This window comes from Bubalus bubalis, chromosome 21, assembly GCF_019923935.1.
Source record: "Bubalus bubalis isolate 160015118507 breed Murrah chromosome 21, NDDB_SH_1, whole genome shotgun sequence".
NCBI lineage: Eukaryota > Metazoa > Chordata > Mammalia > Artiodactyla > Bovidae > Bubalus > Bubalus bubalis.
Window position 1 is genome coordinate 56,931,904 of NC_059177.1, and position 14,549 is coordinate 56,946,452.

The window sequence follows — 14,549 nt, forward strand, 5'->3', positions numbered from 1 at the left end:
CACAGGACAATCCTATGAAGAAAGCAGAGCAGGTTTTATGACTCCAGTTTTAAGGATGAGGAAACTGACAGTCAGAGAATAGCAGCTTGCTATGGCTAAATTAAACCCAGACCTTCTGACTACAAATCTCCAAAGCTGTTCAGAACATCATGGTGCTTCTTGAGGTCTTTTGGCTCCAACCTCACCAGAGAAGATAAATACCAGCCCCAACCTTTCTGTGACCATCTTTAATGGCACTGTTCACTGGTTTTTCCTGTCAAATATATACAAATATATATACATTCAGGAAATGAACTATTTGATTGAATATTATAATACGACTCAGCATTGGATCTCTTGGCTCAAATCTCAATGTAAAACACAGCTAGTTGCCAGAATTAATGCGAATTGCAGGACACACTGATCACTGACACTTTGAATGCCCCTGGGAGCCTGGGGCTATGCCTTGTGAGTGTTGCTAAAAAAAAAAGATTATGATGATACATGTAGCTTTTGGTAGATATTGCCATATTGTTTCCTATAAAAGGTTTTTCCAGTTTGCAGTCCATCAACTATATTCACCTCACTTTTCTGCACACAGTATTACGCTTTTAAGTGTTAATAGATATACAAGCAGTATACAATCACAGTTTCTGCAAGAGAACCCCAAGGTAGCACTAAAGGGAAATCATTAATCTAAATACTCATGGCAAACAAAGTTTAACAAATGGCTGGAATAACTAATAATATTGTTCACTTAAATCAAGTTTCTAACTAAATTAGTTAACCAGCTAGCTCTATGGCACCTGCAGGAAATCCAGGAAGCCCACAGAAAAATACACAAGATCCAAAGACAGAGACCTGGGTGGTAGTCCTGACTGTACCACTTCCTGGCTATTTGACTTTGGGTAACCTTCCCACCTTAATTCCTTCATAGGTAAATTAAAATAACATTAATTACTGCCCCACAAATACTACCATGCACACATGCTAAGTTGCCTCTCTTGTGTCCGACCAGCTCTCTGCAACCCCAAGGATGCTAACCCACCAGGCTCCTCTGTCCATGGGATTCACCACGCAAGAATACTGGAGTAGGTAGCCATGCCCTCCTCCAGGGGATCTTCCTGACCCAGGGATCAAACCTGTGTCTCTTACGTCTCCTGCATTGACAGGTGAGTTCTTTCCACTAGTGCTGTCTGGGAAGCCCAAAGACTACTGTATGGAGAATTAAATGAGACAATGAATGTGACAGTCCTTAAAGTATCATTTCTACAACTGAGCCATCTCAAAAACAACTTACCCCAAGACTGTTTCAAAACATTAGTAATCAGTGTTTTCTCAACTATGTGCAACAAACTACTCCAACCAAAATGAAGGAATATTCATTTAGGTTTGTCCTATTTTTCAAAATTATTTTTAGTATCACAGAAACCTGTCTACAAATGATCTTACTTGACTCGAAGGCTCCTATAAATACTCATATGTAAGCTGCTGCCTCAAAGCTGCTATGAAAATCTGCTTGTCAGGATGGAACATTTATTGAACATTTCCCAGGTCCTAGTCACATTAAGCATTTTTGAGAGTTTATGTCAACTGATTCTCATAAGAACGCTTTGAAATATAATTTCCTCTTTATAGTTGAAGAAACTGAAGTTCAAAGAGAACAAGACCTTGCTCAACATAAAACACATGTCTGTGACACTGAGGAAAAGAAACACCAACGTGTTCGATGCCAAGGAGAAATTTGGAACATTGTTATCTAGTGATTACAGAACATAGTCTAAAGAGTTGAACTGCTGCTGCTGCTGCTAAGTCGCTTCAGTTGTGTCCGACTCTGTGCGACCCCATAGATGGCAGCCCACCAGGCTCCCCCGTCCCTGGGATTCTCCAGGCAAGAACACTGGAGTGGGTTGCCATTTCCTTCTCCAATGCATGAAAGTGAAAAGTGAAAGCGAAGTCGCTCAGTTGTGTCCGACTCTTAGCAAACTTATGGACTGCAGCCCACCAGGCTCCTCCGTCCATGGGATTTTCCAGGCTAGAGTACTGGAGTGGGGTGCCACTGCCTTCTCTGAAGAGTTGAACTACCTGGGTTCAAATCTCAAATTCACTATGAGTTTCCTCATTTGTAAAATTAGGTTAACAACAGTAATCTGTTTCATAACTTAGTAAATGAGTTAATACATTTACTTAGAACACCTTGAGATTTCCCTGGTGGTCCAGAGGTTAAGATTCTGTGCTCCCAATGCAGTGGGCACGGGTTCAATGCCTGGTTGGGAAACTAAGATCCTGCGTGACCCACAGTGCAATCAGAAATAATAAATAAAGAGCAGATGTGCATATGCTGCTGCTGTTTAGTCACTAAGTCATGTCTGACTCTTTGCAACCCCACAGATTGTAGCCCACCAGGCTCCTCTGTACATGGGATTTCCCAGGCAAGAATACTGGAGTGGGGTGTCATTTCCTTCTCCAGGAGATCTTCCCAACCCAGGGATCGAACCCCCATCTCCTGCATTGGCAGGGGATTCTTTACCACTGAGCCACCTGGGAAGCCCCATATGTACACACACACACATATAACACCACCTGGAAAGCCCAAATACTACTGTATGGAACATTAAATGAGACATGGATGTGACAGTCCTCTAAGTATAAAGTGTCTCTACAAATAAGCCATCTCAAAAATAACTTTCTGTATAAAAGAACCCCTATCACATTGTATACCCAATACATTAGATATTATTGTTATCATTTCTCCTGTCATCATTTCACCCTGCTTATCCAAACCTCCCTTCCTCTTTTCCCTGTCCTGAAACATATATGCTGACTAGCCAGAAGTTCTCTTACACACATTTTACGCATTACTGCTGTTGTAATTTTGCTTTCTCTTCCTTTTAACTATAACGCCTCTCTCCTTCCTTATGAATACAAATCTCACTCAGCCTTCAAAGCCTAGGTCAGACCTAGCCCTTCTGTGACATATTTTGTGACTTTACCAGCCCACAGTGATTTCTTCCTTCTCTGAACAACTCTTTATACCATCAAACAATCTCACCTTTAGAAATCAAATTTCTAAAGGACTCTGAAGATAAATGATTTAGCTCTAATCCCTAATTTCTGAAATAGAAAAGGAGGCTTCAACAGTTAAACTGCCTGTGGTGAAACAAAAAGTTACATGGCAGAGGAGAGATGTGAATCCAGATATTTTAAATGTTTGCAATGATCTTTCCACTATACAATGCTAATTTTGTCTTCCCTAAGATTCTGTACAAGTTCTCAAAAGTGAAAGCATGCATTATATAATTTATCTAATTCCAAGTTTTCACTTATTTTGTAGTCTTCATGGAAACTAACAAACTGGAGTTATTAGCTCTTCGCTAATTGATTAGCAGATCAATCTTTCATTGCTGTCCTTTTCCTCAGGAATTAAAATGTTAGTAAACCTAGGACTCTACAGAACTTAAATTCTCATCATCAGCTATGCCTCAGGATGTGATAGGACTGAAGAGGGAATTATATCCATAGGTGTCCCAAGAGGCACATCACAGGGTCCGACGACAGAAGATTCATTCTATATCACTAAAACTTGGAGGTATAAAATAAAACACAGTCTTAAGCTGTGTTATTATTAATATTAGGGCCCCTCCAAGGATTCAAGTCCACAATAGAGAGAGGGGATTTCCAGTTTACTCCCACAAAGCCCAAGCCTCCTTTTGTAGATTAAATCAGGCTCAAGTTACTTCATAAAGTTGTTAGGTCCCCTAAACAAGAACTAGATACACACAATGTCCTGGAAAGGGATTAAAGCTGGGCTTGGGAGGAGTAGAATGGAAGAAAGGTCTTAGACAGAAAGAAAGAAAAAAGAAAGGCATCTTCATGCCCAGGCTGAGAGAGCAGAAGAGGCAGAGAGCACAATAGCTATTCTCCAGAAGGGAAGGAAGAGCAAGCATGGGGTGTTCATGCGCATCAAAAAACAACGAGCTGGAGAGCTGAATAGCTATTTAATATTTGGCAAGCAACTACTTTTATGAGCCTGTTTGTTCATCATCATGAAGATAAAATGAGACAATGGGTATGAATATGTTGTGCAAACTGTGCAACACAGTGCACCCAGCAGGGATCAAGAAATAAATGCAGTTAGCCAACACTTCAACATATGTATTCAAATGTTCTTCTATATATCAGGGAGAGAGAAATTCAACCACAAGTCCCCACTATTGAGGAGGAAACATACACAGTGGGCATTACAGGATCAACCCCTTTTTGGGGGGGTGGGATTTCAACATTCAGAAAACTAAGATCATGGTATCTGGTCCCATCACTTCATGGGAAATAGACGGGGAAACAGTGGAAACAGTGTCAGACTTTATTTTGGGGGGCTCCAAAATCACTGCAGATGGTGACTGCAGCCATGAAATTAAAAGACGCTTACTCCTTGGAAGGAAAGTTATGACCAACCTGGATAGCATATTCAAAAGTAGAGACATTACTTTGCCAACAAAAGTCTGTCTAGTCAAGGCTATGGTTTTTCCAGTGGCCATGTATGGATGTGAGAGTTGGACTGTGAAGAAGGCTGAGTGCCGAAGAATGGATGCTTTTGAACTGTGGTGTTGGAGAAGACTCTTGAGAGTCCCTTGGTCTGCAAGGAGATCCAAACAGTCCATTCTAAAGGAGATCAGTCCTGGGTGTTCTTTGGAAGGAGTGATGCTAAAGCTGAAACCCCAGTACTTTGGCCACCTCATGCGAAGAGTTGACTCATTGGAAAAGACTCTGATGCTGGGAGGGATTGGGGGCAGGGGGAGAAGGGGACAACAGAGGATGAGATGGCTGGATGGCATCACCAACTCGATGGACGTGAGTTTGAGTGAACTCCGGGAGTTGGTGATGGACAGGGAGGCCTGGCATGCTGCGATTCATGGGGTCGCAAAGAGTCGGACACGACTGAGCGACTGAACCAAACTGAACCACATGGTAGCAATGCTGTAAGAAAGGGGTACTGAAAGGGGAGTACTTAAAGATGAGCTTTTCATCCAAGGACATGTGAGCCATATACTGACCTATGCCTCCTCTTTCAAAAGTTTGCAAGCATTACCACATAGAACAAATCATAGAGCCAAAGTCTTTGAAAGGAAAATGCACAAAAATGATAACATGGAACTAACGCAGCACTGTAAAGGATCTTGGAGAATGTCTGTGTCCATGTTCTCATTTGACAGGGTTTAGAGAATCAAACTCCAAAGATGCAAAGTGGTTTAACTAAGAATACACAGTGGCACGTTTTAAAATAACTTTTTACTTATGTCTTTACTGGCTGTGCGGGGTCTTTGTTGGTGCTTGGGCTTTTCTCTAGTTGCACTGAGTGGGGGGCTACTCTCTAGTTGCGGTGCACAGGATTCTCACTGTGGTGCTTCTCTTGCTGCTGAGCACAGGCCCTAGGACTTCAGTAGTTGTGGTTTCCGGGTTCTAGAGCAGAGCCTCAGTGCTGCTTAGTCACTCAGTCGTGTCTGACTCTTAGCAACTCCAAGGACTGTAGCCTGCCAGGCTCCTCTGTCCATGGGATTTCCCAGGCAAAAATACTGGAGTTGGGTGCCATTTCCTTCTCCATCAGGCTCGACAGTGGCACATTTTTAACGAGTAGTGGTACAAACACCTCTAACCACAACATTATTCTTCTGTGTTCCTACAGTATCTTATCCATACTAATTACCATGCTATACTAAAATCCTACTTAAATGTCTGTCCTCTCCCCTTCTGGACTGGAAGATCTCAGTGGACAAGGCCTATGCCCAACTTAATCTTATATTCCCAGCACCTGGCTTGTGTTTAAACACTCAAGTGAACTGAACATATCCCAGTTAACTCTTTTGTAAATTTGAGGGGAAGGTATGAGATTCTGGGAAACTTGCTATTTTGGCCTCCATTCCGAACTTGGGTACAGAAAGACAGTAAACAGTCTTAGGCAGACAAGGACACTAAGGTAAAAATGCGTCCCTGGGAGCAAGGTCATCCTAATACTACAGTCCTACTAACTTTATTATACTGTTGGAGTTTGATGAGTAGGCTCTAAGAGTCTCCTTCAATCATTTTACAATGACCTTTGCTGAAACAACAATAACACAAATGAGATAGTGAAATTATTGGTGGAGATACAGTGCAATATTATGCTCAAGTGGTTCTTTTTGAAGCATTCACAACTCCACAATAACTCCTTAAAAGAAGAAGACACAACAGAATTTTCACAGAGTAAAAGGGTTAAATTTAAGGAATCTACTGATAGAGTAATTAAAGAGTGAGAAGATGAGAATTCTGGTCTCCATTCTCCCACTAACCTCTTATTTGACCTTGGGCAAACCATTCCATTTCTCTGGGCTTAGAAGAAAGACTTAGAAGTTCTAGATCCTAGTTCTCAGTAAACTTGAACAAGCCACTTTGCCTCTTCAGATCCACATTTCCCTCATTTATAAAATAATCTGGATGATATAACAGCTCTAAAAACTTAGGATTCTAAGCTATAGGCTACTGTTGCTATGAACAATAAAATTCTATGGAATCAGTATGTTTGTATTAGAAACAGGACATATCGATAAAACATTTGGCAGAGAGAAGCCTCAGACCTCACTTGAGCTTCCCACCCCAAGTTTCAATTCAAATATTTCTCTAGAATTACACACAAGCACTGGTCCAGGCTACTGTACTTTGAATTCCCCTATTCTTAATGAAATGCCCAAAGACCGACCAGAGAAGAATGGAAACACGTGCTTCCCAGATCACACATCAAGCTGGTCTCATGGTGGTCTCCCTCTTTTCTACTGGTGCTCTTTGCTTATGCCATCCACTGTCTGGACTGAGCCAACTTGTCTCTTTTGATTTAAATCCTTTGAAGCTCAGTTCAAATCTCACTATTTCCATTCTAGCCCACATCCATCTCTCCCTCTTTCAAACATCCACAATACAATACACCGTTGTGGTGGAAATTAAATGACATTTGTAAAGAACGTGGCACCACACATGACATACAGCAGTGGCTCAAAAAAGGATCGGAGTTGGCGCTCCACCACACCTTTAGCACTAATCACATAACCTTTAATTCAGTGCTTGTGAATCACCTGGAGGTCTTATTCAAATGCAAATTACGATTCTGTAGGCGTCAAGTGGGACCTGATAATCTGTAGTTCAAAAAGCTCCTGCTTAAGAAGGGTTCTGTGCCCATCAGTCTTTAGACAAGTTCATTGCCTAACCATTGTCTATTTGTGCCTTTTAATTAATATTGCTGTGTATTAAAGAATAAGCAAGTCCTAATGCCCAAAGTATATTAAAAGTAGAGGTAGTGTGTGTGTGTGTATATGTATATGTATATATAAGGCCTGTGTGTGTGTGTGTGTGTCTTAGTCACTCAGTCGTGTGCGACTCTGTGACTCCAGAGACTGTAGCCTGAGAGGCTTCTCTGTCCATGGGATTCTCCAGACAAGAATACTGGAGTGGGTTGCCATTTCCTTCTCCAGGGGAATCTTCCTGATCCAGGGATCAAATCCATGTCTCTACATCTCCTGCATTGCCAGGTGGGTTCTTTACCATCTGAGCCATCAGGGAAGCCTATATAATGTATAATATATATATTTTAGAAAATTTATGAATTTTTGCCTAGCTAAAACAATTTATGACATTTTGATTACACTTGTTTTACTTAGTATGAATAGAATGCTAGATTTCTAATTTATATTCACATAAAACTTTGATATAGTTCTATGTATTTTGGCATTTAGTATTACCGATAAAAGTAAAGAAAATTTATTCTCTTAGTGATTGAAAAAAATTCAAATGAGGCTTGAAACTTCCAACCCAATTCTGAAAATATAAAGAAATACTATGCTGTAAAAAAAGAAAAAAATCCAGGAAATTAAAAAGTGATACAGTATTATTAACTCAAGTACACATTTTGTTCAAATTTCACAAAATTTTATGCTAGTGTCCATTATTTGTTTTCATGCCCTATTCAAGACTCCATACTGTATTCAATTGCTTTGAGCAGCTTCAGTTGCATGCAACAAATTCTGATAAATTCTCTTTTCATTTTTATTCTATTACAAATAGTTTCTAATTTTCCTTGTTATGGCTTCTTAGATACACCCATCATTTAAAAGTAGACATTTAATTCCAAATACATGGGATTTTGTTTAAAGTATCTTTAATACTAATTTCTCATTTTGATACTAATTTCTCATTTAACTGCTTTCTTCTCTGCAATTACCCTCTGTTTTTTTCAGTCTTTTATTGAGACATGTGATGGCTAAGTTGTGCATTGTGCTTGAAAATATGTGGATTATTTTCAAATATCTTTTGATATTGATTTCTAACACAATTCCATAGTGATAAGAAAACAGACTCCATATGATTTTAATACGTTTAGACCATGAAACTTTTGCACCTTGTTTTGTGTCCCCAGATATGTTCCAGTGTCTCCCAGTTTACAGTCTATGGGAATTTACATAGAAATTGTAAGTTCCTACAAATTCTGTTGTTGTGTAAAAATTGTATACATCTAATTATGTTGAATTGGTTCATAGTGCTTTTCAGGTCTACTATATTCTTCTGTTTCTCTGTATATTCATTCTATTAATTTTTGAGTGTTTGATACTGAAACTTCAACTAAAATCTTACATTTATCTACTTAAAAAAATAATTGTAATACATAGTGGAACCTTCTGTATTTTCCAAGTCTCCTGTAAATGCGTTATCATACTTTCATAATTAAAAAAATTAAAAACAACAACAAAGACAAAAGTAGAAGTAGTAAGTTCAGTTCAGTTCAGTCGCTCAGTCATGTCCAACTCTTTGTGACCCCATGAATCGCAGCACGCCAGGCCTCCCTGTCCATCACCAGCTCCCGGAGTCTACCCAAACCCATGTCCATCGAGGTAGTAAAATGATCCCTTAATAAATTTAAAAATAAAAAGAAAAGCTCCTGTTGATGCCACCTCTGTTGATCCAAGAACCATAGTTCTAATAGGAGGGGAAGTTTCTGGAAACTTTTAAAAATGTATTTATCTTGTCTATTTACCCAGACAGAAAGATCTTAGAAGAGAGGTACTATGTCTCATTTTTCTTAGCATATATACCCTATACAGAGGTGTTCAATAAACATCTGTGGATTTACCAATCTGCAGTCTCTAGATACTCTAGATAATCCCTAGAACACCTATACCATCCTGATTTTCAAATTCAAACACTGAGACATTTGATGTTGAAAAAGCACTTGCCAACCACTGGAATTAGTTTCACAGGAACAGAGGCAGTGAAGAATCTGAGAGAAAACTTACCTCATAACCAGTGAGAATATAATACACAGAAAAAATAATATATACAATTAGATGCTTGTTCCTTGTTTAAGCACAAAGGTCATTAAAATGCAGTCTTAACTGGACTTCAAATTCAGGTACAAACTGTGAAAGACAACACGCATTTTCAGGCATGTGTGTGTGCGTGCGTGTGTGTGTGTGTATACACACAATATACATATATATTATTATATATTAATACAGCTATTATCATATAATAGTAATTTCTTAAAATAAATTATTATAATTATAGTAATAATTAACTAAAAAGGTATATAATGAGCTTGATATCACTTTTTAGTGGAACAGAAACATTTTTCAATGATTCTTTAATGTGCAATTAATCTCAAGGCCTCAGGCACCCAATGAAAACACATTTCAAGCAAAAAAGAGAGAGAGAGAGAAACACCCTCCAATTTTCCCACCAACCTGGTTAGTGATAAGATCCCCAAATTCCATTGCCCACAATTATGCTATAGAAATTCAAAAGAATCGGCTGTGTATCAAGGCTGCCTATTTTAAGCCCCTCTTTAGATTTCCAATTATTGAAATACTTGTTAAAACTCCATAATTCAAATGGGACCAAAATTCTTAAATTTTACAGGGAGGCTATACTTTGACTTCCTATTCAAGCACCAAGAAAATAATATCAGGCATGTATGACACTTGGCTCACAGAATACTAAGTAGGTAGCTTAAACTGTGAGACAAATTTACTAAAATCAACCTTTAGAACAAAAAATACCTTTTAAAGTCACTGAGCTTGTCATAAACAGGCATCTGCTTCTTAACTCATAGAAACTTTTCAATAAAACGACTCAGCAATATTTAACTGAGATGTTTTTAACAAACACAGACACCTTAAAAGAAGACAGACTCTGCAAGTCTGAGAACTGCTGTTAAGCACAGAAACACAGAAGCACAGAACTGTTGTCAAGCACTAGATTCAAACTGGGTTTATGAGTTTTAATAAATCAACATTATTACCTCAGAGAAAACAGTTGGGAGTCAGTCCATAGGAAAATGGCCTCTACTACTTTCATCAGAAGTCTAGTCTCCAGGGCAAGGTAAATTTTGTGGTTCATGCCAGGCAAGTAGTCTTCCTAGAGAATAACACTACCCAAGGAGAGTTTCAAATCTCAAGCCACTGAAGCAGTTATAAACATATACCCATACAAATGAGTATCTTCCTACCTGTGGGTACCTAACTGGTAATTAGACCCAAAACAAATGCCTTCAACAGGGTAGGAGAGCAGGAGCGTGTACAGGAGGATCAGATTCTTGCATAAAAAATGAAGCACTGATTTCATTCTCGTTTCTCCCCTCCTTTTCCTAGCCTTTCTTCAGGACTCATCCTTTGTGAAGCTTTCTCCAATGACTTTAATTCTCACTAATCATTACATCTATTGAATGCCTGAAACATTAGTCTCAACTAATTATTCTAGATTCCTTTTTGTTAACTGTTTTATGTTTCCGTTTTGTCTCTCAAATTAGAGTCTGAGTTCCCTGTAAGGTACACTGCCTAGCCTCTAGAGGGAGCTAATTATTAATATTACTAATAATAAAATAATAATAATAGGAGGTAATATAACGGAGTGGCAATAATGGAGTCAAATAGGCCTAAGCTCAAATTCTAGTCCTACCATTTGAATGTGAACACATTACTTACTTTCTCTAAGCCTCAGTTTGGTGGTAAGAATTTGACAAGAGATCTATTTGAATGCCTAGTACAAGGTTTGTCATATAACAATGCTCAAAAAGCTTAGCTACCTTTCCTTCCCATTTAATAAGCACTTGTTGATTTTGAACTGAGTTAGAGTAATTCTCATAGGGAACTGCCAATGGCACCATTGTACACTCTCTTACCTTCCCCATTACACTCTTCCTTGTGTCTTTGTCATTTCCTTACAAAGGTCCCTTTAGATTTTCTACTCTGCTGTCCTGACTATTTAGAATGGCCTTTACCGGCCAGCAAGAGGGCTTCTCCACATCTACATCTCACTTTCATCACCCATACGCCAGCACTCTCTCCTTGTAGGTCTCCCAGTAAGAAAATGATAGAGAAAACCAGAGAAGTCAGAAGAGGAAATGGAGATAAATAGCTCAGTGGTCCCTCTGTGCCTGCCTCTTGGGAGGAAAGACTTAGGTCTAGTCTCCAACCCCAACTGTAGTGAGGAAAGGAAAAACCACCAACAAACATGCCAAAAAAACCCAAAATGAAACCCTTTCCATGGTCCAGAAGAAAAAGCAACCCCTTTCCCTCACCTCTTCATTTCTTCAAGCCCTTCACCAGTCAATTCCACTATCACCTCCCACCCCAACCCTGCGCCCCTGGGTCAATTTCCTCCTCCATAAATTAGAACCTCTTTTAACGAATTTGTCTTAAACAGATCTCATTCATGCTTTTATCAACTAGAGGTCACATAGTGCCCCAACCTTCACCATTCCAAGTTGGAATATCCCTTTTAAAAAATAGAAAAGAATAAACGAAGAAAAAACTGTTTAAGTTCCCCATCTACTGCATTAAGGCAGATCTCTTTTTATTTGTGATCCTTTAATGATCCAGAATATTTTACCTCGGTCATCATCCTTTCGACTAGAAAAAGCCACCATCACTTGCACCCCAAAACACTAATACCCCCTTCCAAAAAAGATTTTATTAAGCCACATATCCCGACCCCCCCCCCCCACACACACACACATACACACTCACACACCTGGGGCTGCACAAAATACAAGAATCGTACTATTCTTAAACGACTTCCCCGTGCTATACAGGTCCGTGTATACCTGGGCTCCCACGTCTGTGATCTGGTCAACCTTGATGTCAATACTGACATCAGCCTTCAACCGAACAGGTGAAAAATTACCTTTGCCCTCTCCACCTCACCACCCCGCCCCTCAAAATACCTATTTTAATCCCTTACTCGCCCCCCACCCCCCGGCTTCATAAAGCAGAACCCATTTTATTGGCCTTAAATGTCCCTCCGGGGCTTCGGGACCCTTTTCACCTCAGCTTTTGATGTATAGAGGCAGAAAAGTCTGTCCCCTCCGCGACCCCTCAGAAAGAATAAAAAAAAAACAAACTACTTCTTACGACTCTTCCCTATTGGATAAAGTAGCTCCAGCATATTAGGAGGGACTGAGTCAACTGAGGGGCTGTTTTACCTCAGACTTCACCTTTCGCGGCCGAGCAGTGCCTCCCGCCCCCTCCGCACGCGCGCTCGCAGGACCTGTCCTCACCGCGGGCCCCCAGACCCTGGTTTTCGTCGCCGTGACACCTCCCCGGGCCCCGGAGCAGCTTCCGCGCGGCCCCCGCGCCCCCAGCCCGGAGCCCCTGGCGGCGGCGGCGGCGGCCGGGCACCTACCAGTCGGTGTGCGGCTCGTCGACCACCAGCAGCACCTTGGCCTTCCTGGCGGCGGCGGGCGCGGGCGCGGGCGCGTCCACCAGGCCCGCCGAGGCTGCGGTCTGCTTCACCGCCTGGGACAGCGAGCTGAAGAAGCTGCTGCCCACCGACGGCGCCGGGGTCGGCTGCGGCGCGGGCTGCGGCGCGGGCGCCTGGGCGGGCGGCGGCCTCCGCTCGGGGCCGGGTGAGGCGGCCGGGGGCGCCGACGAGGCCGAGGCCGCGCCGGGGCCGGGGGGCGGCGGCGGCGGCGGCTGCTGGGGCTCCGGCCGCTGCAGGTCGGTCATGTAGCCATTGGGCAGGTTGGCGATGAAGCTGCTGTCCGACAGCCGGCGCCGCAGGAAGTTCATCATCTGGCTGAGAGGCTGGGGGCGCGCGGGGCGGCGGGGCCGGGCGGCGCAGAGGGCGAGACGCAGGCGGCGGAGAGGGGCTGAGGCGGCTGAGGCGGCTGAGGTGGCCCAAGCTCAGTCCGCGGCGCGCGAGCCCAGCAGACAGCCGGGGAGGACTGGGCCAGGCGGGCGGGGCGGCGCGAGGCTCAGCGCCAGGGAGCGGGCGGGGCCGGGGGCGGGGCCACGGATCGCCTCGCCCCGCCCCTCTCCGCAGAGCCGGCACCGCCCCCGACTCTCCGCCAATGCCGCTGGCGGGGAGCCTCCCGTCTGCGGGGTCTGGGGACTCGAGGTCCGGGGAATGCCAGGGCTCCTGCGACCTGGGCGCGGCTCTGTGGGGAGGGCGTGGAAGCCAGTCCTGCTCCCCAAGAAGTGGGTAAGGGGAGCCGAGAGCCCTTATCCCTTTTTTGACTGGGGGAGAAAAGAACCGTGTCCCACCCGAGATGGAGGCTAGGGAAACTGTCCCCATTGGGAGCGAAGAGAAATTTCAGCTTCCCCACCCTGAGGTGAGAGAGGAGCCATTCCTCTCGCGCGCGCGGACACACACATGCACACACACACACACACACACACACACACACACACATACAAAGGCGGGAATGAGAAAGAAAAGAACTACCTCCCTTCCCAAAGCAGGGAAAAAGTGCCATCTCCCCAACCCCCAGGTGAGGGAGAAAGGAATAATCCGCCCCCAGTAACACACACACACACACACACACACACGCATACACCCTATAGTGAGAAGAAAAAGAACTATCCCTTGCTCAATGCTGGGAGAGAAAGTCACCCCCCACCACACACCCTAAGGTGACAAGACCTCGTGAGGAAGCCAAGGGTCATCTCCTCCACTTTGGGAAGTAAGGGGGTGGGGGATAGGCTCTCTGCACCCATCTTAGAAGGGTGTGTGAGATGCACTTTCAGCACCTGCACCTTAGAGATGCCTCACCCTAGAGCACGTATCCTCTCTTCCTTCTCTTCCATAAGAGACAGAAAAGGTGAGAGGCTGGAGATGCCCCTCCCCCAGGAGGAGCCCCCCAAAGTGAGACATCTAAGACTCCCCCACCCCTTCTCTATCCTTGCTAACAGATGTTGGTACATCCTGTGTTGTGCCAAGAAAGTCTCCTGTTAAAGATCCATGTCTTTTTTCCAGTTCATTTATTGGCCAGATCTGCCTTGACCTCCGTGGAGTTTTTCTGATTAAGGCCTTCTCATCACATTCCCTAAATTTTGTATGCCCCCCATCCCCAGACCTTTGTTTTCACCTCTCAGGAGATATACTTAATCCCCACATTGAATTGGAGCAGGCCACGGCAGATACACATTATATTCAGACCACTCCGAGTGATGTGTGACCTTTGGCAAAATCAGACCTCCCAGCCTATTTTCCTCAGCTAGTAAAAGGAGATCACGCTTTACAAAAGTGTCACACAGAGCCAGTGAGATCATGTA

The 14,549-nt window shown here is 43.0% G+C and overlaps 1 protein-coding gene across 2 annotated transcripts in view; it reads right to left on the bottom strand.

Moving 5' to 3' along the window:
* The window catches only part of SYN2 (synapsin II), a 182,479-nt gene extending 169,244 nt beyond the window's left edge, over positions 1-13,235 (bottom strand). Inside the window, exon 1 of one of the 2 annotated variants that reach the window (XM_025272545.3) lies at positions 12,679-13,235. In XM_025272545.3, coding sequence (XP_025128330.1) covers positions 12,679-13,067 — 389 coding nt within the window. In that variant the 5' untranslated portion in view covers positions 13,068-13,235. The remainder of the gene's footprint in view (positions 1-12,678) is intronic. The other variant, XM_025272544.3, reaches the window with a different exon arrangement.
* Positions 13,236-14,549: the final 1,314 nt, after the last annotated feature.